This window comes from Fusarium oxysporum, chromosome IV (assembly GCF_013085055.1).
Source record: "Fusarium oxysporum Fo47 chromosome IV, complete sequence".
In the NCBI taxonomy this organism is placed as follows: Eukaryota; Fungi; Ascomycota; class Sordariomycetes; order Hypocreales; family Nectriaceae; genus Fusarium; species Fusarium oxysporum.
In genome coordinates, this window is record NC_072843.1 from 2,773,469 (window position 1) to 2,792,045 (window position 18,577).

Here is an 18,577-nt window from a genome sequence, read left to right on the forward strand (position 1 = left end):
CTTCAATGATAAATCCTTTCAGCCGATCCCTCTTGATTGCAACAATTATAAATTTGTATGCTGTAGTTTGTGGACAAGGTACAACGTTTGCATTCAGGTGCGAATGGACTTTTCCTTCATGATTTCATGATTGACAGTAGGTATTTGTAGTTCCTTTCATAAAAACTGCCAAACTGCTTGAAAAGGTCTCTATAATAGTGGCTTGATGGTGACATAATTAAGCACCCGACAATAAGCAGTATCCCGCGTACGCCAGCAACGCCTGAGTAGCAGCAGCTTTCAACCATCCAGAACTTCAACCCAGTTCTTTTCTGACTGCTTCCGCCTCCATCTATCCTTCGCGGCTTGGCGCATAGCCTTCTCCTCTTCTCCAACCTCATCGGCCTGTGTTGCCATCTCCCGAATTTGATGCTTGAGACCCAATGAAAGCATCTTATACCATCCGCTATGAATCTTGCAACGCTTGCGCTCACACATACCGCGAACTTCGTCGCCTTCGCCTAGAGGATCGCTCAGTTGAGACGCTTTGAAAATAGCCTCGCCTTCTGGTGACTTTGCAAACGCCTCAAAAGCGTCCCGGGCACTAATACTGTCGAGACGTTGATCGTATCCACAAATATCTTCCTTGAAGCGACCGGCAGTAATTGCAGCTTGCCGTCGTTCGTGTGCGAACTCCAAAAGGGTGAGCATTTTGTGGCAGAGAACTGTCTCCTCGGCCAAGTGGAAGCGTGCTGCAGCTGCATTTTCGAGATACTCTTTCTCCTCAGCAGAGAGGTGCATCTGATTGGGATTTTCTGTGATATTTGTTAGCCGAGTTGCGTGATAGATAGGAAACGACAGCGACATACCGTTCTCAGTTCCGTTTGTCCCATTTGACTCTGTGCCTGCAAATGGTGCCTTGACCAGCCTCCAAAGCCCTTCTTCGTCAGTTCCTGAAAGACCACCTTGAAGGAGCGCCATAAATTCCTCCTGGGTAAGCTGGTCGTTTACTCCTCCTTTCCCCTTTGCCTTGGGCAGCTTGGCTACCATGCGCTCCCACCATGTTTGTGCATGCTCGTTGGAACAGAACACGCTCTTCTCCTCCTGGGCTATTCGGGCCGCCTTTTTACATCCGCCTAAGGCGCATGTTTTCTTGTATAACGTTGTGAGGCTTTCGTTTGTGCAGAGTGGACAGATAAACTTTTCGATCAGATTCTCGCCAATCTCTTTGTTCATGTTGATACATTCTCCATGGAACCAATCCTCGCAATTTTCGCAGCATATCATCCACCGATGGTCGTCTGCTCCGCGGCATAGGCAATATGGTCCATGGTCGGACTCCTCGAGTTCGGATCCTGCCGATTCATGGGCATCTCCAGTGGAACCTGACCGCGCGGGTTTGGCTCTTTTCGCCGCCCTTGGGCCTCCCGTTTTCTTTGATCGCTTAGGCGTCTTCTTAACTGCCGAAGCGGTGCCTTTCTTCTTTGAAGCTGTGTGAGCGGCCATGTTGTAAAGTTCTGCAGATGTAGAAGGAGGATGTGAAGGTGAGTTGGAGGAGGCGGGGTGGGCATCTGACGGAGGCTGAGGGGTACTCTCGGCAACCGTTTCGCTCTTTGTGTCATTTTCAAAGGGCTCAGAGCGAGAGTCTTCGCTTTGTCCTATTGTTGGTGTGGTTTGTTCCATTGTGGAGTGTTGACAGTGTTGGCAGGTATTGCCCCTTATATACAATTACTGTGGTCACTTGACACAATACGATTTATATAACAGACTGAGAAACAGGTAATGCAAGGGAAATATAAGCACCGCCAGTTTATTAAGCTAATCGAAAAAACAGAAATTGAAACTTCGGTGTAAGTGACAAGCTGTTGGAGATGGGAGAAGTGAGTGGTTGATAGGCTGAATGACTAAGGCGGAATCGATAAACCCGGTAAAAGCCCGGACCATGTATTTTTTGGAGCTTACCTAGGTTGTGACAATCGAAAGATGTAAGTTTACGTAGTAGATTCTTTAGCTTTTGCATGAGTTTATCGACTCTTGCCTAGAGTCAGTTCACCATGTCGAATTCGATCACGACGTCAAGAGCATTGAGGGGTGTGTTCTCATCTCTCTCGACAAGACAATGCCAGCGATGTTTGTCCAGCAGCGCTCTCCAGCCCAAGCAGCTCCGACCAACCCTCCCACGAGCGCCAATCCAGTCGAGACAGCCCATCACTCAGCGCCGAACGAAATACAAGACCATCGAGCAGGCCAAGAGCCGATATAGCAATGGGGTACGCATAGAAAAGTCCTGGGGAGAAATGCAATGGTGTCTGAAGAAACAATGAGCTGACAAATGCACAACAGCCCTTTTCTTGGAAGGCCGGAATTCTGTTCGTCGGTACCTGCGGCTTGCTAGTATGGTACTTTGAGTTTGAAAAGGCGCGCATGCAGCGTAAGAGAATAGCTGAGGCGGCCAAGGGCGTGGGCCGACCAAAAGTTGGAGGAACCTTTGAGTTGATCGATCAGGATGGAAAGCCATTCACTAGTGAGATGATGAAGGGCAAACACTCTTTGGTATGTCAAGGAAACGAGCTTCGCAGTTTCAAAACGAGGATGTTCCATGGCTAATTCTTACTAGGTATACTTCGGGTTCACTCGATGCCCTGATATCTGCCCCGAAGAACTCGACAAGATGGCTACCATGTTGGATATCGTCGAAGAAAAGGCCCCGGGTGCACTTCTTCCCATCTTCATCACCTGCGATCCCGCCCGTGACACACCCAAGGCTCTCAAGGATTACCTGGGCGAGTTCCATGAGAAGTTCATCGGTTTGACCGGCACGTACGACCAAATCAAGGCGCTCTGCAAGAAGTACCGCGTCTACTTCAGCACACCTCAGAACGTCAAGCCAGGACAGGACTATTTGGTGGACCACAGCATCTACTTTTACTTGATGGACCCGGATGGCGATTTCGTTGAGGCATTGGGCAGACAACACTCGCCGCAGCAGGCCGCAGCGCTTATCTTGGACCATATGAAGGACTGGGATAAGAAATAGAGCATTGACTTTTTGGCTCTACGTAAAAAGAACATCCATGGTTGGGTTGTAAGATGAGCAGATATTGCGGGTGATGTAAAAGTACTGTAACACCAGAATCATTAACTCATAGAAGGATACTGTGATATTAGGAACCACTCAATCAACTGTACATTTCCACGAACTGACATTGAAAAGGAAAAGCCCGTTTATTATCATTTTTGTGTCGTAGTCTACTGGTATTGATTTTACATATTGGTTACTGGGTTATGTTGATCCTCGGCTCGTATCAATTGTGGGTGGATATTACCGACAAGTCCTCTTATCAACCATGACTCTAACAAGTTGGCACTTCAAGCTTTACAACCAATAGTTAACTTTGAGCATTACACGTCGTCGCTGCACCTTTTCTGATCCTGTCATCTCACTGAGATCTCTAATCTTGAAGCTCTGGCGTATATTTTCTCCTATACTTGATCCTTCGCGTTTCGGTAAGTATGCAACGCTTCGGTGTGGTCGGCCAATGCCGATTCGCCGCACGTCGATTGACGCAGCTACGGTCTGTCGCACCGACGACGGCGGCTGTCTTGAGAGCCTCATCTATATCGCAAAGGCCATTCACTACCTCTAATGTTTATCTATCCAAGCCAAAGGGCTCACTAGGCGTCAACCCAAATCAATATGAGGAGCCCACCGACCTGGCACGAAAGCTGTTTTCCGAGTTTGCCTTTGCATTTGAGTAAGTCGGCTTCGCACAGTGTCTTGTGTACTTCCATTCAACTCGGGATATATGTTTCGCGAACACAAAATGCGTAACATAACTGACGAACGACAGTATTGACGGCGTCCTATATCAAGGCCGCAACAGAGTGGATGGAGCCGAGAAGGTCATCAAGATGCTCAGAAGCAATGGCATCCGATATGTCTTTTTGACAAACGGCGGTTGCGTTCCTGAAGACAAAAAAGCAGAGACTCTTCAAGAAAGACTCCAGATCGCCAAGAACGACGATGTGGTAAAAGGCAGGATGATTCTGTCCCACACACCAATGAGTGGTTGGAGTGACGATGTCAAGAACAATGGCACTGTCTTAATTACAGGCTCTCATCCTGAAAAAGCTCGTCAAATTGCTCTTGAGTGCGTATTACATTCATATGGGGAAATGTTATCTGGTAAGCTAATTGCTATAGGTACGGGTTCAAGCGTGTTGTCACCCCAGCGGATATCCTCGCTGAGTGCAAGGACGTGTTCCCCTTTGAGCATATTGAGGGCGAGATCAATGGCAAGCCGACGCCACTACCAGATGGCAAGCGAATTCCTTTGCTGAAGGACCCTTATACAACTAATGTCCCCGCGAATGCTCTCAAAATTGACCACATTTTCGTCTGGAACGATCCAAGAGACTGGTCAGTTGATATTCAGATCATCCACGACCTTTTAATATCTCATCAAGGCTACATCGGCACTGTTTCGAACCGAAATGGCAATGAGTCTCTGCCCAACAATGGCTGGCAGCAAGATGGTCAACCTGGACTATGGATCTCCAACCTTGATATGCTATGGAAAACAAACTATCCTGTGAACCGATTTGGCACGGGAGCATTCATGGAGGCACTCAAGGGAGTGTGGTCAGCGACGACCAACGGAACAGAACTGCAGTTCAGCGCACTCGGCAAGCCATCCAACCATACGTACAAATACGCCCATGATAGGCTGCTACAGTACTACCATGATATGGCTTGCAATCGCGGTCAAAGCCCTGGGCATGATACATCGAAATGCCACCCTCTTCGACGCGTTTACATGATTGGCGATAACCCAGAAAGTGACATCCGGGGTGCTAGCGAATTTGAAGCGGAGGATGGTACCGAGTGGGTGCCCATTCTTGTACGAACTGGCGTCTGGCGACAGACATCGACGGAGAAGGAGCCTCGATACAAACCAGCCGTCATCGTGGACGATGTTGTAGATGCTGTGGTTTGGGCGCTCAACAACGAAGGCATCAAGGCTACCAGGGAATGGGTATTGTCTGCTCTATCGCACACGAAGGGTTACGTTAAGCTGCCGCCGCTGGAGATTGGAGATCAAGCTGGCAGCCTCAAAGATGGAATTAAGTACCCGAGCGAGTTGGAGGCTGCTGGGGCAATACTGTAGAAAGGGTGCAATTTTATAAGGAGTCTCAACACTTGACATAGAACGCGAAGCGTTTTCATTAGAATTTAGGACAATAAATCTCCAAATATATCTGGTGGTTGCCTACTTCGAAATCTCAAGGCTGACTTTTCAGGGAAGGATATCTTTTTCCAGACCTTGTACTCCGTACCAAAGCCGAAAAGAGTTGATTGTACCTTGCTTGAAACAGGGGGGCATATGCAGGAGGAATCCTCCCAAAAGAAAGTCCGTTCCCGTTGCAGATACTGTTGGCGCCAACCAGCTGCACCACAACCAACAACACCAACATGGTGTGAGACCACTCAACGAAGGACGTCAATTGAGCTGCTCGAAGGCCAATTGGCCTAGGTAACAAGAGTTGTAAGTAATCGAGAAACAAAATTCTGTTATTTTCGTATCCTCAAAACCTCCAGTTGTTGCTCATCTATCTACCACGAAGACTCGTCAATCTGGTGATAGTTCGTCTCTTTGATCTGGAGTTCTGGACCAGGGTTCACGCACATGGGGCGACACATCCTGGCCTCAGCTGCATGCGATGCAGTTCACTCGTGACCCCCCCCCCTGACCAAGGATGGCCCAGCCTCCTCGAAGGACAAAAGCCATAAAGAGTATCAAGAAGTCTCTCGTCTAGGAGTGCCTCACCAATCGCTTTCCTCCTCTAACTTGTCCTTTACGCGCCCTCAACTCGACAGCTTTTATGTTTCAGTCTCCCGTGTATGACAAATCTCTGGCAATAGTTTCAAGTCTTTGAAATGAGTCGAGCTAACAGTCTTTCCGAGGCTTCCAGCAGCCTGTATAAGGCGTTAGAGATCCCACAGGGCGGGGAGATCGACTGCTTTGCTAGGGGGGATGCCCAGAGCCAAAACTTCCACAAGATTCCAAAAACGCGAAGAAAAGATATAGATTACATTGTCAAAGCACTGGCTGTTCAAGAACCGAACGATGAAGACCAGAATGCCACAATTAAGGACTTGGCTGAGAAACTTGTCTGCTACGGACAAAAAAAGCGGCATACGGAAACACTCGTATTTGATGGAGACAGCTTTTCGAACCCTGTGGACTATGTCCATGCCTTATTGACTAGGAGGTTCTACAACTGGCTCAAGACGAGGAACAAAGAAAGGCTTTACACAGAACATCCAAGGCTGGTCCGGTATTCTCAGAAATCGTCGACTTCCCTTCGAGGACGTGGAGTAACGCCCACGAGCAAACGAACTTCGGATCAAAGTCAAAGTTTTCTCATTTACGACACAGACGACGGCGAGTACTCAGGTGACTATCTGAGCGATGATGTGATCGAATCAATTGAAGAAGACATCGATTTAAGTGATGAGGAATTCGGTTCAGAAGAAGATTCTGAAGATGAAGGGATAGGCGAATGTTCCCGTCAGACATCTACACAGCGGGAACTTCGACGCCCCAGACTTACTAGGGAGAGCCCCTTGAGTGATCGAGAGATCCCGAGGACGCCTTCAAGGAACCAAAGTTCGAGGTATCGCAACATTTATTCCAGATCACCAGGCCCGCTATCATACCCAACACCCACGGACGATGCATTCCTTACTTCACCAGGGTCTGTCACCTCGCCAGATCCCAGTGAGATCTTCACACCATATTCGACAGCCTCGACACCATATTCTATCTTTAGCACTGAGGGCTGCGAAACCCCAAGATCTTCTCGCACAAGCTTCTACAAGGAGGCGTACGCGGAGAGTCCAACGCGCAGAAAGACGCAGAGAGTTGATGATGATTCTTCAGGTGACCCGAAGAGGGAAATGAAGCCCAATGCTGATGACTTGGTTAACAAAAGTGAGGAAGCTGAATCAGATGTGGAGTCATCACGCTCTCGTCGTTCCATGACCTTCGATGACACGGGAAAATCGCCAGTTCATAATATTATGAGTCGACTGGTAAAGCCAGTTGAGGCAAAAAACTTGTCTGGGTATATATATTGCTTCGCCGAAAGGTCAAAGCCTGGATTCCTCAAAATTGGACACGTAGTATGTCCCGAGTCCAGCAAGTCTGATCAAAAGTCTGATCAAGTTGAAAAGAGGATGGAGGAATGGAGGCATGCCTGCAAACATGACTTGGACTTCAGATTCGAGGTCTTCATGCCCTGTTCTGTTCCGAGGATGGAGAGTTTGATTCATCAAACTTTACACAGAGAGAAACAGTATGCCTCTTGTCCGAACACAGCCTGCCCAAAGACGCACCGGGAATGGTTCAAGATAGAGGAAAATCAGGCACGCCAAGTTATCAAGGTCTGGGAACAGTTCAGCAAATTGAAACCATACGACAAAGAGGGCCGTTTGACGGATAACTGGGCGCGATACGAACTGACACAGCTGGCACAGCTGGATAATGAGTGTCTCTGGAATACCAAAAAGTGGTTAGCCACAGAGTGGTTTCGGTTGATCACCGAGGCTGTCGAGAAGGATTTGGCCCCGAAGCGAGAGAAAAGAAGAGCCGTGGAGCAACAGCTTGCACAGATGAAGATGGATGAAAAACCTCTTCAGCAAATGCTCGTTGTGTTAAGGAAGGCTCAACAACAAATTTTGGTGTAGAAGCACAATGTGGGCATATTCGAGTTGTGAGTTTACCGGATTGGACGCTTGTTGACGGAAATGTTTAAGGTCTGACCAGAGTTATCGCGCTTTGTACCAGTAAGTATTGTTTCATTAGTTAAAGAATTGGATAGTCAAGATGTGAAAGATCAAGTATTGTGATACTTATGAGTCGTCCTGTCCTACACGGGTATACCGGAGGCTATGTGAGTAAGTGCTACACCCACGTACAGAGCACGGACGTGTAAATTGTCAGAATGAGGCTGTCTCGTCTCACCCTGTTGAAGATAGAACGTTGAATCTGGAGCGTGGGGGGGACACTTGAATGGATGAGATGTGTTACCTGAACTCAGGGAGCAAGAAAACTTCTGATGTTAAATCAGGGTGCCAAAGTAAACTAGTCTAAAGGCTTGCTAAGATATACTGCACTTACCTAAGTCTTTTTATTACTTACCTAGAAAAGAGGTCCTAAGTTTTCTTGCCTCCCCTTGACAACAGTACCACAACCACACGAGACCTTCACTAGAGAGAAGGGAGAGGTAGGACGACGTTATGCCGAGGGTAGCCCCCCCACGGCTTCGGTGCCCGAGGGCGGGTCAATAGTGTCCGGGGCCGGCAAGATAAGTTCCGGAGAATACGAACAGACCAGCAACCGGCACGGAAGGAAGAAAAGAATTCACATCAGCATCGTCAGAGGGACCCTGAAGGTCTTGGCGGTGAAGCGGGAGCATGTGAGACACTTCCCAAAACTGCCACCGAGGTCACCTTAGGGCCTAGTACCACACTACGTCACCCTTGTAGGAGGACCGGGTCTGGAACCACTAACGCCTCCAACAGCCTCTGTTGATTTTACTGTACGCATCCATTGGATGTTTCCTGTTTTTCTTCGGTGACGCTTTTTGGAGTAAACTCCAGTTAAACAGCATTTGGTTGTCAAGAATTCGCCTCTTCTGGTGACGTGTAAGGATTGTTCCTGGTTCGTGAATCCTTCATTCTTCCTTGGACGTTAATGTTGCGACGTTTGGGTTATGTAAGGAAAAGAGAGCCAGTCTAATTTTACGGTCCAGATCATGTGGACTCTTTTTCTTGGTGAACCTTCCCTTTTATATAATTGGTATCGCTCTCTTATCTCGTGCTTCTATCAAATTCTATCTTGTTAACTCACCACTTATCTTCATAGTTTATTCTCCAGACCCTTTATCTTCTTGTTTGATGATAACCATGTCATTTTAAACTTCAATCAAACGCCTCAGCTCACAAACCAGCCAATACGAATAAGTCGTTTCAATACCCCAAGTCCCTGGTTCTGCTAAGCGCACCCCCCTCTGCATCTACCCCAGCCGCAAGCGAGAGCCCAGAGCCAGTGACCCTTGGGCCGCTTTTCTACTTTTGGGAGAGAGGGGGATCTTGCATCTGTATCCGTACCCGTACCTAGGCCTCAAATCTCTACCAACTCTCCTCTCCTTGGTCCTCTCTCTTTTCTCACACCGCGACTCACCCTCACTTCCCTACTGCACTTCTCACTACGCAAAATATTCATATAATTTGTGACTCTCTTGGACAACTCAGAATCCTACTTCAGGAAGCAGAATCTCGTCCCCCGCCATGTCTGCGGTGTCGAGCCCCACGATCCACGGCTCGTCTGCCCAGCAGCAGCCATTGCGCTCTGCCCTCAAAAATGAAGATGACGTTGATCGCCCGTGTCCCTCAAGCGGCTCTCTCAAAGGTACGTCGTAACTAGGTCCTGCTTTGCTTTGAATGGCGTTCATATTTCGCAACTCGTTTTCCTCAAAAATATATCGGATGAGGGAGAGATCACTGGTGCATCATGAGCTATGACGTGGGTTCAAATGCAAGAATGCTATACCTGAACACACACAATTCGTAGCTTAGCTCCCACGATTACGTCTGCCCATACCCCAATATTTCCTCTGCTGTCCATCTTATTCTACATCCGACCCTTGCGTTTTGTTACCAGAAGTTCCAACCAAAATGATCCAATGCTTATATACCCCAGCTGTCCAGATCGCCGAACCCGAATCCGAAATTCAAACTCTCGAGGATGACTCCCAGCCTACCAAGCAATTCCCTACCAACCTCAGGCGACGCCTGAGTGGTAAACCTCTGCCCTCTCCTCTTCCCAACAACTCCTCTAGGTCTTCCTTCAGCGACATTCCTTCTGGCAGCCGGCCTGAAGAGACACCTCCTACTTCGAACCCTTCTTCTCACCACCACGGTCATGGCCATGGCCACCGTGGCCAGTACTATAGTGAGAAACTACTCGCCCAGGTAGGAGATTGGTTAGAACATGAACGGGCCAAGGCACACGCGAGGAAGTCCAAGAAAACGCACCGCAGGCGCAAGTCCAAATCGCCAACTAAGGATACCAAGGGAGAAAGCATTGCGGAGGCCGAGCCAGAACCTCAACCGGCTCAGGCACCCGCACAAGGCAGTAATGGACGACCTCGCTCCGATTCTCTCGACTCTGACTCAAGCGATATTTCTTTTGACCGACTTCAGCGTATCCTGGAAGAATCCTTATCTCACATGGGTCTCAACTCTGTGCCTCATCTGACTCCCAGGGTATCCCGCCCTAAGCATCGAAAAGTCCCATCTCGATCTTCTCTTCGTGGCCTTTCTTCCGACACTGAATATGCCGATGGGGACGCCATTGTACCCAGCTGCGATGTCTGGCTTGACAACTCTAAGACGATGAGCTACGGAGGTGGTGCTGCGGATGGTGAAGATCAGGAACCAACCGATGCCGATACCAGGGCTGATAAGGAGAAGGAGTGCTGGCTTAGCTTCAAGAACGAAATCATCCGCATCGCCCATACGTTGCGACTCAAGGGATGGAGGCGTATTCCCCTCGGTGGTGGCGACAAGATCTCCGTTGAGAGGCTTAGTGGTGCCTTGACCAACGCTGTCTACGTCGTCACGCCGCCGAAGGAAATCGATGAGGCAGAGGGTAAGAGAAAGCCCAAAAAGGTCCTTCTACGCATTTATGGCCCCCAAGTCGAGCATCTCATTGATCGAGACAACGAACTATCAGTCTTGCAGAGACTGGCACGCAAGAAAATTGGACCTCGCCTGCTGGGAACTTTCAAGAATGGCCGTTTTGAGCAGTACTTTGACTCTATCACGCTTACACCGGCGGATCTTCGAGATGCCGACATGTCTCGTCAGATTGCTAAGCGAATGAGAGAGCTTCACGATGGTATTGATTTGCTCCCCCATGAGAGGGAGGGCGGACCAGCAACATGGAAGAGTTGGGATCAATGGCTCGATAATGTCGAGCGAATCGCAACTTACCTTGACAATGAGTACGAGAAAGAGGCTCAAGCTCAAAACGGTCGACGCGACTCCGTTGTGCATGCCTGGAAATCGAGAGGCTATGTATGCGGCACTCCCTGGCCTCAGTTCAGGGACATGATGACCAAGTACAGAGTTCATCTCAACAGTTTCTACAAGGGGGGCCAACGAGAGATCAAGGACAGTCTTGTCTTTGCCCATAGCGATGTAAGTTCATGACAACGCCTTAAAAGTTCTTCATTAACAAGTTTCCAGACGCAATATGGAAATATCCTCCGCATTCGCCCGGATGACGAAAAGTCACCCCTGCTTCAGGCTGCTAACAAACACAAGCAACTCATCGTCATTGACTTTGAATATGCGGGCCCTAATACTCGTGGTCTCGAGTTTGCCAATCACTTCAACGAATGGACATACAACTACCATGATGCTGCGGTGCCCTGGGCGTGCGATGTGCGACGATATCCCACCCCGGATGAGCAACGCCGTTTCATCAAGGCCTATGTCGATCACCGTCCCCGGTTCCAAGGCAGCAACTCCACCCCTCGACTGGCGCCCGCTGATAGCAACGTGTCGAGCGGCATGTCTACGCCACTTGCGACACCAACCAACCCTCCTGCGAGCAGCTCAAGCTCCATCGTCGAGTTCATGCTTGATGCGCGAGTACCACCAGGAGGATGGAGCGCCGCGGAACGGGCCAACGATGAACGAAGCGACCAGCGCGTGCGAGAGTTGTTGGAGGAGACTCGACAGTGGCGCCCAGCCAATCATGCTCACTGGATCGCGTGGGGCATCGTGCAGGCCAAGATCCCAGGTCTCGACGAAACCATCAAGGAAGAAGACCTTCTGAACCCCGATGAGTTCGATTACTTGAGCTACGCCCAGGATCGTGTCATGTTCTTCTGGGGTGACTGCGTGCGCATGGGGCTTGTCAAGCGGGAGGAGCTCCCTCCCCTGCTGCAGCAGTCTATCAAGACTATTGAGTACTAAAGAGCGGCTATCAAGCTCTGCAATTAGAAAACATTTTGGCGGACACGGCAGACACACTAGGTGAGTGCGTTCCGACTCAAGACTGGCATAACCAGATGTCTCCTTTGACTACATCGTTCTGGAAAGCTAGAGCACGTTTTAAGACTTTCAGTGTTGGCAAGCTCGGCATGCTAGAATCTTCTTGCAATGATCTGGATTAAAGATTCCCGGCTCCTAAATTCCCACAGGTAATTTTTGAAGCTTGCACGTTCAGCAGTTCAATCGATACCATTTTAATAAAATGCAGTTTTAGCAATGCATTCCGTCTCTTCTCGTGAATCTAATGCTTATTTTTATGTTGTTGTATGCAAACGACAGGCCGTAACTCTTGTAAACGTGATATCTTTGATCCAATCCTCTATGCATCAAGCTTTAGTCGGTCAAGCATGGCATCGATCTTGCGCTGCAGGATCTGGTAGTTGATGGCGTCTGAAACAAACTCGTCCTCTGCTTCCGCTCCATCTAACGTCCTCACGGCACCTCCGCCATTGGCTTGTCCATTGCTATCCTTCTTAGCTGCGTGCTTAGTATCAGCAGAAACGCCGTCTACGGCATCTGTCGAGATCTCAGCTTGTTGTGCCATCGCAGCAGCTAATTCTGCACTGATCTCTCCCTCCTCATCCATCATGTCTTCCAGGCCTGCATCCTCAAAGCGGTATCTAAATCGGTCATCCAGGTAATACCGAATATCGTCCAGCAATTCGATAGTGTCCGTCTCTTCTCGAACAGTGATCCGTTGGGCAGACTCTGCAATGAGAGCCTGGAAGTCTTCCTCATCTATGTAGTCCTCTAGGCGATATGCAAGATAACGCGCAGCGAACTCTTCTAATCGCTGGACACGAAGATCCCACGCTGCGTGTATAACATCATATATGTTGACGGGCTCCATCTCTATCTGTTCGTCCTCTTCACTTGTCTCGCCATTTCTTTGCGCCTCACCATGAGTGCGATCTACCAGCACATTGGAGGTGCCGCTACCGAGCGTGCTGATGGTCAGAGCAGCTTTGCTCTTAAGGTTATCGAGGAACAGCATATCTGCAGCGTATAATAGATCCAAAGCGTGCTCGAGGGGGCAGCTAACAGTCTCGGTGTAGAGGTAAGTAAGGATGATTTCAAGAACGGCGGGCGTACAGTCGACGGTAATGATTCGGAGATGTTCATCCCGTTTGGACTCGACGAAATCGCCCGAAAACATCTTCTCAAAGTACTCGCTGCGAATGAGCATTGCCTTATGAGCGGGATAAAGGACTGATTTGCGTTTGATGACTGGTTCTTGATCTCCGGCTGGGCCAATCGGTATAGTAGGGGTGTCTCTTTCTGGCGTTGTCTGACCAGAGTTTTCATCCTCGATATCGATCGGCTCGTCAGCGCGAAGGATGACATCTGCAAACATTGAGTTGTCATATTTCCACTTGATATCTTTCACCTGGTCCGTATTAACAATCATCTTGAGTCCGAGGACATTTAATTTGAAGAAACTTTCGAACTGTCCTCGAGCTCGGTCAACTTCAGATTGATACCGTTGGCGAGCAAGTCTCCTATCTCCGCCTGCGAGAATAGTCTCCCATAGAGATTCAACCTCGAGCTGCTTGCTGACCTTGTCTAGGCCCTTGAATACTTCTTCTTCAGAGTCAGCACCGCCCACAGGTGCGATATCACGAGGAACCTCGCCCAAGTAGAGATATCTCAAGACAATTATGAAAGACTGCACAGGTACAGCGTTGGCAAGTTTCCAAGTGGTGGTATCTGGGACAGCAGCAAGTTTAGCACGGAAATAAGGTGACCGTGCTATGAGGATGAATTTGTGAAGATCAAAAGAACGGGAGCCTGAGACTAGGGTGATATCTGTTGTCTTGGGGCTTGTACGGCCAAGAAGAGTTGAGATGTGAGTTGACCAGTAGACATAAGGATCTGAGGACTTGGAGAAGTCATATTGAAGGAGAAGGTTGCGGATGCGATCATTGAGGGCGTTGTAGATGCATCGTTCTCCTTGGAAAGTATTTCGTTCCGCTAGGGCGCCTGGGGAGTGTTAGTGGATGACTGGACCCCATGACTTGTAAGTGCCAGGTTGGCAAGACATTTGTTTATGATGAAACTACAATAGTGACCAGTTGTATAAGTGTAAACTTACCAGATTCTAATAATAGCCGAACAAGCTCATAGTGTCCGCATAAACTTGCCTGCTTGTGTCAGTTCTAAGCTCTGATGACTTACATCTACCCCAACACTTACAATGATAAGAGGCGTGTAATCGAAACGATCCTTGCCATTGATGTTTACACCTTGGCTGATGAGCTCTTGACATCTCTTCAGATCGCCATGTCGACACGCCATGAGGAACTCATTGAACTCGGTGCTCTCGTCAAGAGGATTCTCCTCAAGGAGAACGCCACTCTCGATGAGCCGAGCTTCTTCGCCGAGCTTTCCCTCAAGTTCGAATTTGCGGAGAACCATTGTTGAGTAAGAATATCAGAGTAAAGCTAGAGAAAGGATAGTCTTTTTAGGTGGTCTATAAGTATGAAAAGAGGTTTATTTTTGTTACTGCTTTATCTCCGAAACCCGCCCGCTCGTTTCTAGTTCATGATTATCAAAGCATGGGGATCCCCCTCCAAGGAAAAAGTCGCCATCATCACTGCGGGCTGGAATCAGCCAATGACGGGCTATATCTCTTTCGCATCGAGGTTATCACGGGATCACGTGTCCGATCCTGTTATCTTTCTATCGAGATATCCAACATGGCTTACATGCATAGCTTCTAAGCCCGCTTCCTCCGAGCATTGTCATGTTGTTGACAATCATTCTTTGAGGTTGGAATTTGACGTATTTACTTGTTCGTTTTCATGTTCTTTTAATTTTCTGTTTCTTGGTCTTGCTTGATGATCTTTTTCCTGTTAACCTAGCAAAATGAAGCCTTGATTCAGTACCACCACCCACAGTCTCCTCCTGCCAAGCTTCTCACTTAGCTGGCAAATTTGGTTCTTACATTCTTCAAACTTCACTCTTTGTACAAATCGAAAACATGAGTCCCCTGAAGAAACTCATTCTTCTGATCCTGTTTATCTCTTTTATGGTGTTTGTGGCCTTTTTTGGCCGAATACCTGCTCTGAGGTTCGTCTTGCAATTGTCTCCTGTTTACCCAACTTAAGATATTGACTCGGGATAGACGAACGCCTATAGCTGCACTGCACAGGTTAATATGGATTCATATACCCAATCTGATCGCAAGAGTAGATCAGGTGCTCACTGGAGGGAGAGTATCGAGCTATCTGTCCCGGTTCAGTAACCTGATGCTACATGAGCGACACTGGACTGTTGTGGTGAGTTGTCTTGCTATCCCTTTCGAGATGGCGGCAAAATAACATTTCAGATTTTCTTCATGCTCATTATGGTTGTGGGCGAGTATATGTTTATTCCTCAAGCGTGGCCAAAGATTGGATCTTTCACGAAACTCATTGTGGTGGTTACCGTGTTTCTGCCCTACCTATTTCTCTACCTGGCATGCTCTGCTGATCCAGGCTACATTACGCCTGAAAATCACGCCTATTACATGTCGCTCTATCCTTACGACCACACACTTTTCCATCCGGGCCACATGTGTCGTACGTGCAAGCTCCTTAAGCCTGCTCGTTCCAAGCACTGCAGTCTATGCAAACGTTGTGTTGCCAAGGCTGATCATCATTGCGTCTTTATAAATTCATGTGTTGGTTACGGAAACCAGCACTGGTTCATACTGCTACTAATCTCTACTGCATTTCTGTGCACATATGGTGTCTTTCTTGGATTGTCCATTATTACGGTACGAGTTCAGAGATACACTCCTGGCTGGTCTGTATGGAAACCCCGAGGTATGACAGTCAGTCAGTATTTGGCTGGTTGGGGTTGGGGCATTCAAGACAACGTCAACATGGGGGCCTCATCACTTCTTGCAGCCCTGACGTCTCCATTGGTTTGGGGGCTGCTGCTATACACACTCTATCTCGTTTATTGTGGCACTACGACAAATGAGACCCTCAAATGGTCGGATTGGAAAGAAGATATGCGTGATGGATTTGCATTTCGCCGCTCTATGCCAGCAAATCGCCAGAAGAACGAACGGGTTGAGCCTCGCTTCACGCGCTGGCCAGTCGAGGTTCAGCAGGTCATTGTCACTACTCAGGATGGACAGTCCCCAAAGGATGAAGTTCGATATCCTGGAGAAGGCGAGTGGGAGAGGGTTTGGAACTTGAGCGATGTCGAGAACTTATACGATATGGGATTGTGGGATAATCTGGTCGATATATTTGTCCGTGACTATGGATTTGGGAACAAAAATGACGAACCCAATGCCGAGAGACGGCGCAGGCGGTGATAACCTGTATATAGAGTGAGTTGGTGCTAGTCAGCGAGCCGTACGCAGAAGGTGATCTGCAGGCTGACTGCAGGAGTGCAACCCCTGTCCATGGATATCCAGGGCTGAGCACATGGATGCCCGCCTCAATGATGTCAGTCCTCAAGAGATGCCATGACGTTTGTTTCTTTCCTGGATCACCTGCGCTTCAAGCAATTGTACAATATCCTGTCTTCGTTCATGACTGTTTTCGAGTTTCAGGCAATGACGGTTATCCCGTGATGGCTTTGATGCAGCCTCCTCAGGTTCGACGCCTGCAGATGCTTGGCACTCTTTCTCTGCTCGCGATTGTTATCGGCGGCTCAGTCCTTATTTTTGTTGGAGCAAATGCGCTCTCCGGTCGCAAAGAAAAAGATGAACTCGGTAGGGCAAGGCCACCAGGTCAGGCACGTTTCAGTGTCGGTCATGAATGGAGCATCCAGACCTGGATAGCTATTGTTGGTGTTGCATTTGCTCTGTTATCTTATGGCTTTACAGAAGCATATGTTCATCTATTCGATACATGGGCTAGTCGACAAGCTCAACACAGCAATGGCCTCGACTATGCTCGGTATCTCAACTCTCAACCGCGAGCACCAGTCGTCTATGGCCTCAGAGGATTTCCCTCGTTTATCACTTTGCGCTACTTTCTCCTGATTATGAGCATCATTGCGTCTGTGGGCTACAAGTTCGCTATTGTGAGCCCGGACGCCTGGATCAAGGAGAACTTTCACCCAAGATTAATCGAGTTCATCAAGAGTGAGCTTTCGGCAGTGAAGAACGGCTCTATTGTCTCGGAACCTGAGCCATGGATCAACGACTTCCCGCTTTACGATATCAACAGGGCGTTTATCCACTTCAATCAGGTCGCTCAAGAGCCTCCTTATGCTGCGAATATGTCCCTGCCACCGAATGGCTTAGCTATGGTTGGCCATGCTAATTGCTTTTCAACCAGCAGAGCTGATCAATTCTACCCTGGTGACGTTGGAACGCTTCATACTCGAGAAGTAGTCTTAGTGGCCAATGGCTCAGTGGGCAAAGGTGACTTTTATATGACCGAAGACCCAGGCGACTGGCATCGAATGGAGACAACCAGCACCAACTGGTTTGATCCGCCTCGAAGAGCCCTGGTTGAGTATCGACTCGCTGAGTTTGGGAGTCTTCAAATCCAATGGGCGAAGAAACCAAACAAATCTTCGGAATCGTGGAGGATACCAGTAGAGCATCGATCCTTATACAAGATGGAGCTCGCAACCGCCGAAGTCAGGAGATACGTCAGAGACCAGAACTGCAGATTTCTGCCACAGGCGGCTCTTTCGTTCCTTTCTTTCAGCAATGACACTTTCGAAAAATCCATCGCTGCTGTGATGCCATCCTGGGGCAACATAACAGCCACAGAGCGCTTCAACATCTCGGACCTGATGCCACAATACGGCGTCTGGCTGGATGCTTTGGTAAAGAGCCCAGATACCACGCTTCTCAGCGGTGTCAGTGCAATTATCAGAGCAGTCATGGTATCTATCAAGACAACAAAGCTGCTAGACTCGGAGAACCTGAAGGCGGATTTCTTGCCTTTTGGCGAAGAAAGAGTTTTGGCTCCTGCAGAATCATTTCGTGATGCTAAGTATCCTTTCTACGTTGGATGGAGGGAAAACAAGAACACTGGGAGTCATATCGGTGCTGCCATCGTGTTTATTATCCTCGGTTGCTTTTCCATTATGGTTGGAATATACCGTATATGGCTTGGTCCGCCAGCATTGACTTCCTGGATGGGGCAACATGTCTTTCTGGCTGGGACCGAGAAAATGGCTCTGTCTAATAAAGTGACTGACTTGGCGTCTGGATATACAGTGGCGGAGTCTGATCTGGGCAAACTGCGGCTTTCAACGCGAAAGGGAGGGGAAGAAGATGCCATGTTGAAACCCAGTGTATCATCTGATGGACAGCAGAGTGACTCGGAGGAAACAAAGAATAAAGGACGAACGGGACAATGAGTTTGATGTACGAGATACTATGCCAACACGTGGTGAATTAGACATACTTCGGATGACTTATGACACGATATTGCTCTTCAGCATTGATGCATTATTTCATTTTACTTTACGTCTCTCATGATATCGTAACCACACGCTTCTAGGTCT

General features: G+C 48.5%; 7 protein-coding genes across 7 annotated transcripts; 5 read left to right on the forward strand and 2 right to left on the reverse strand.

The window, feature by feature from the left end:
- Positions 1-111: 111 nt before the first annotated feature.
- FOBCDRAFT_159498 (uncharacterized protein) lies at positions 112-1,839 on the reverse strand. The gene is made up of 2 exons (XM_031178843.3): positions 849-1,839; positions 112-794 (listed from the first exon to the last, which is right to left on the reverse strand). The coding sequence occupies exons 1-2, from the start codon at positions 1,660-1,662 to the stop codon at positions 280-282; spliced, it is 1,329 nt and encodes a 442-aa protein (XP_031044730.2). The 5' UTR covers positions 1,663-1,839; the 3' UTR covers positions 112-279.
- A 118-nt stretch (positions 1,840-1,957) lies between these two features.
- Positions 1,958-3,179, forward strand: FOBCDRAFT_318447 (SCO1/SenC-domain-containing protein). Its single transcript, XM_031178842.3, has 3 exons — positions 1,958-2,249; positions 2,323-2,532; positions 2,597-3,179. Exons 1-3 carry the CDS (start codon positions 2,034-2,036, stop codon positions 3,014-3,016), a joined length of 846 nt encoding a protein of 281 aa, XP_031044729.1. The 5' UTR covers positions 1,958-2,033; the 3' UTR covers positions 3,017-3,179.
- A 146-nt stretch (positions 3,180-3,325) lies between these two features.
- FOBCDRAFT_221240 (HAD-like domain-containing protein) lies at positions 3,326-5,260 on the forward strand. Its single transcript, XM_031178840.3, has 3 exons — positions 3,326-3,734; positions 3,831-4,130; positions 4,184-5,260. The coding sequence occupies exons 1-3, from the start codon at positions 3,493-3,495 to the stop codon at positions 5,145-5,147; spliced, it is 1,506 nt and encodes a 501-aa protein (XP_031044727.2). The 5' UTR covers positions 3,326-3,492; the 3' UTR covers positions 5,148-5,260.
- A 379-nt stretch (positions 5,261-5,639) lies between these two features.
- Positions 5,640-8,220, forward strand: FOBCDRAFT_221241 (uncharacterized protein). Its single transcript, XM_031178838.3, has one exon. The coding sequence runs from the start codon at positions 5,918-5,920 to the stop codon at positions 7,727-7,729; it is 1,812 nt and encodes a 603-aa protein (XP_031044725.2). The 5' UTR covers positions 5,640-5,917; the 3' UTR covers positions 7,730-8,220.
- A 631-nt stretch (positions 8,221-8,851) lies between these two features.
- On the forward strand, positions 8,852-12,331 carry FOBCDRAFT_318450 (kinase-like domain-containing protein). The gene is made up of 3 exons (XM_031178834.3): positions 8,852-9,455; positions 9,747-11,248; positions 11,297-12,331. Exons 1-3 carry the CDS (start codon positions 9,335-9,337, stop codon positions 12,029-12,031), a joined length of 2,358 nt encoding a protein of 785 aa, XP_031044721.2. The 5' UTR covers positions 8,852-9,334; the 3' UTR covers positions 12,032-12,331.
- FOBCDRAFT_221245 (uncharacterized protein) lies at positions 12,332-14,698 on the reverse strand. Its single transcript, XM_031178833.3, has 3 exons — positions 14,303-14,698; positions 14,202-14,250; positions 12,332-14,089 (listed from the first exon to the last, which is right to left on the reverse strand). Exons 1-3 carry the CDS (start codon positions 14,522-14,524, stop codon positions 12,429-12,431), a joined length of 1,932 nt encoding a protein of 643 aa, XP_031044720.2. The 5' UTR covers positions 14,525-14,698; the 3' UTR covers positions 12,332-12,428.
- A 143-nt stretch (positions 14,699-14,841) lies between these two features.
- On the forward strand, positions 14,842-18,430 carry FOBCDRAFT_249760 (DHHC palmitoyltransferase-domain-containing protein; the record flags this gene model as incomplete). Its single annotated transcript, XM_059610887.1, has 4 exons — positions 14,842-15,178; positions 15,234-15,387; positions 15,438-16,356; positions 16,659-18,430. Exons 1-4 carry the CDS (start codon positions 15,090-15,092, stop codon positions 18,428-18,430), a joined length of 2,934 nt encoding a protein of 977 aa, XP_059464695.1. The 5' UTR covers positions 14,842-15,089.
- Positions 18,431-18,577: the final 147 nt, after the last annotated feature.

Coding starts and splice junctions, on each gene's coding strand:
- FOBCDRAFT_159498 (XM_031178843.3), bottom strand. CDS start 1,662: ATGGAACAAACCACACCAACAATAGGACAAAGCGAAGACTCTCGCTCT. Junction 795..848: donor GACAAACGGAACTGAGAACG/GTATGTCGCTGT, acceptor CAAATATCACAG/AAAATCCCAATCAGATGCAC.
- FOBCDRAFT_318447 (XM_031178842.3), top strand. CDS start 2,034: ATGTCGAATTCGATCACGACGTCAAGAGCATTGAGGGGTGTGTTCTCA. Junction 2,250..2,322: donor AGAGCCGATATAGCAATGGG/GTACGCATAGAA, acceptor AATGCACAACAG/CCCTTTTCTTGGAAGGCCGG. Junction 2,533..2,596: donor TGAAGGGCAAACACTCTTTG/GTATGTCAAGGA, acceptor AATTCTTACTAG/GTATACTTCGGGTTCACTCG.
- FOBCDRAFT_221240 (XM_031178840.3), top strand. CDS start 3,493: ATGCAACGCTTCGGTGTGGTCGGCCAATGCCGATTCGCCGCACGTCGA. Junction 3,735..3,830: donor GAGTTTGCCTTTGCATTTGA/GTAAGTCGGCTT, acceptor GACGAACGACAG/TATTGACGGCGTCCTATATC. Junction 4,131..4,183: donor GCTCGTCAAATTGCTCTTGA/GTGCGTATTACA, acceptor TAATTGCTATAG/GTACGGGTTCAAGCGTGTTG.
- FOBCDRAFT_221241 (XM_031178838.3), top strand. CDS start 5,918: ATGAGTCGAGCTAACAGTCTTTCCGAGGCTTCCAGCAGCCTGTATAAG.
- FOBCDRAFT_318450 (XM_031178834.3), top strand. CDS start 9,335: ATGTCTGCGGTGTCGAGCCCCACGATCCACGGCTCGTCTGCCCAGCAG. Junction 9,456..9,746: donor CTCAAGCGGCTCTCTCAAAG/GTACGTCGTAAC, acceptor TATATACCCCAG/CTGTCCAGATCGCCGAACCC. Junction 11,249..11,296: donor TTGTCTTTGCCCATAGCGAT/GTAAGTTCATGA, acceptor ACAAGTTTCCAG/ACGCAATATGGAAATATCCT.
- FOBCDRAFT_221245 (XM_031178833.3), bottom strand. CDS start 14,524: ATGGTTCTCCGCAAATTCGAACTTGAGGGAAAGCTCGGCGAAGAAGCT. Junction 14,251..14,302: donor ATTACACGCCTCTTATCATT/GTAAGTGTTGGG, acceptor TGACACAAGCAG/GCAAGTTTATGCGGACACTA. Junction 14,090..14,201: donor TCGGCTATTATTAGAATCTG/GTAAGTTTACAC, acceptor AACACTCCCCAG/GCGCCCTAGCGGAACGAAAT.